The sequence below is a fragment of the Cryptomeria japonica genome, chromosome 10 (assembly GCF_030272615.1).
Source record: "Cryptomeria japonica chromosome 10, Sugi_1.0, whole genome shotgun sequence".
NCBI classification, from domain to species: domain Eukaryota; kingdom Viridiplantae; phylum Streptophyta; class Pinopsida; order Cupressales; family Cupressaceae; genus Cryptomeria; species Cryptomeria japonica.
This window is the reverse complement of record NC_081414.1, coordinates 137533497-137535230: the sequence shown is the minus strand read 5'-3', so window position 1 is coordinate 137535230 and position 1734 is coordinate 137533497. Positions and strand designations below refer to the sequence as shown.

General features: G+C 38.2%; 1 protein-coding gene across 1 annotated transcript; it reads left to right on the top strand.

Annotated features, from left to right (window-relative positions):
- The first annotated feature begins 872 nt into the window (after window positions 1-872).
- LOC131858819 (uncharacterized) lies at window positions 873-1472 on the top strand. Its single transcript, XM_059212269.1, has one exon. The coding sequence runs from the start codon at window positions 873-875 to the stop codon at window positions 1470-1472; it is 600 nt and encodes a 199-aa protein (XP_059068252.1).
- The last annotated feature ends 262 nt before the right edge of the window (window positions 1473-1734 follow it).

Sequence of the window (1734 nt, the reverse complement as noted above, 5' to 3'; positions counted from 1 at the left end):
GTTAAGTTAAAATTTATTTAATTATATAAATTAGAATAAAATTCAAATATAATTATTCTATAACAAATAAAATTTAAATAAGATATTCAATCCTCTTTGGGGAAGCAAATATAAGAGAGGCTAGGATCCTCAAAAATAAATACCTGGATTCAATGGAGCCCAACAGGATACTTACCATTGTCAATCCTCCAAGAGGATCGACAATTTGGAATTTCATATTAGATTGTAGAGAAATCAACAACGATCATGCCTCTTGGGGAATCAGGAATGGAAAAAGTGCCTCCTTCTGGCATGACTCCTAGGGGAGTAAGGAAATTCTAAGTCAAAATCCTACTCTTTAGATGATAATGAGAGAAACTTGGAGCCTCTGGGGACAAAAGGTCTATGATTATGGTTTTGTTACTACTGAGAATGGTTGCAACAAATGGAATTGGAAGTATGTGGATCCCTTAAACCTTGATCAAGTCCACATAGACATATACAACAAAGTCATTAGGAATCGAATAATATGTCCTTCTTCAGATGAGGACATTATTTGATGGTGTGGTTCTACGGATGGCAAATATAAAGTATGTTTTGGCTATAAGTTAAAAGAAGCTGCAATCGACAGGAAAGAGTGGCCATTAAACCTTTTTTGGAATAAACACCTACTCTCTAAAGCAGGGTCCTTCGCCTGGATGGCATATCAAAAAAGATCCTAGCAGGGGATAGATTAAGGAAAATTGGAATCCAGGGACCAAGCAGATGTGTTTTATGCCGGCAAAAAGAGGAAACCATGGATCACCTCCTCCTACATTGTGAATTTTCTAACACATGCTGGTGGCATTTTATGGGAAAACTAAAATTACAATGCCCATTTCCAAGAGGAATCCATGAGTGGTTCCAGATATGGCCCAAAGCCAGAAAAAAAGGTGCTATTTGGAAATATATGTAACATCCTTCCCTCATTAATAATATGGGAAACATGGAAAGAACGCAATCACAGAATCTTCCAAGACAAAGAAATGCCTCAAATTGCATTATGTGGCAAAATTGAGAAAAGCTTGATAGAACTCATGAACGAAGCTTCTAAGCAGAAAACTTTGAAACAGAATATTTTGACAAAATGGGATGTAAAACTAATGACTTCCCTTCCAGACCTGATAATCTCGACCCTCTTTGGAAATGGGAACCAACAAGCAGCTAGCAACCCGAGGCTAGATGTTAAGTGGGAGCCTCCAGAGGAGGGGTGGAGCAAAATAAACTTTGACGGAGCCTCCGCTGGAAATCCTGGCCAAAGCAGTATTGGATGTATTGTGAGAGATGCCCAGGGAATTTGTATTAAAGAAATAGTAGAGGATATTGGCCTAGCAATGAACAATGAAGTAAAATTCAGAGCAGTGTTGCATGGACTTCTACTAGGGGTGGAGTTAGGCATTAAAAAAATTCACCTGGAAGGCGATTCCTTGAATGTCATTAATGCTATTCATTGAAAATCGACGTCGAGTTGGCATCTCAATCAATGGTTACAGATGATATTGGCAGTATTAGATAAAGTGGAAGATTTTTGCATTAGTCATGTTTACAAGGAAGGAAAAACTGAAGCGGACAAACTGTCTAAATCCGCATCATGTGATGATGACGGAATCCCTACCACGTGATACGACCATCCTTGCTATGTAATGCCTCAATAAAAAGGACTCAGGTGGCATAAGGCATTAATAATGACACAATCTTTCAAAATATACGGAAACG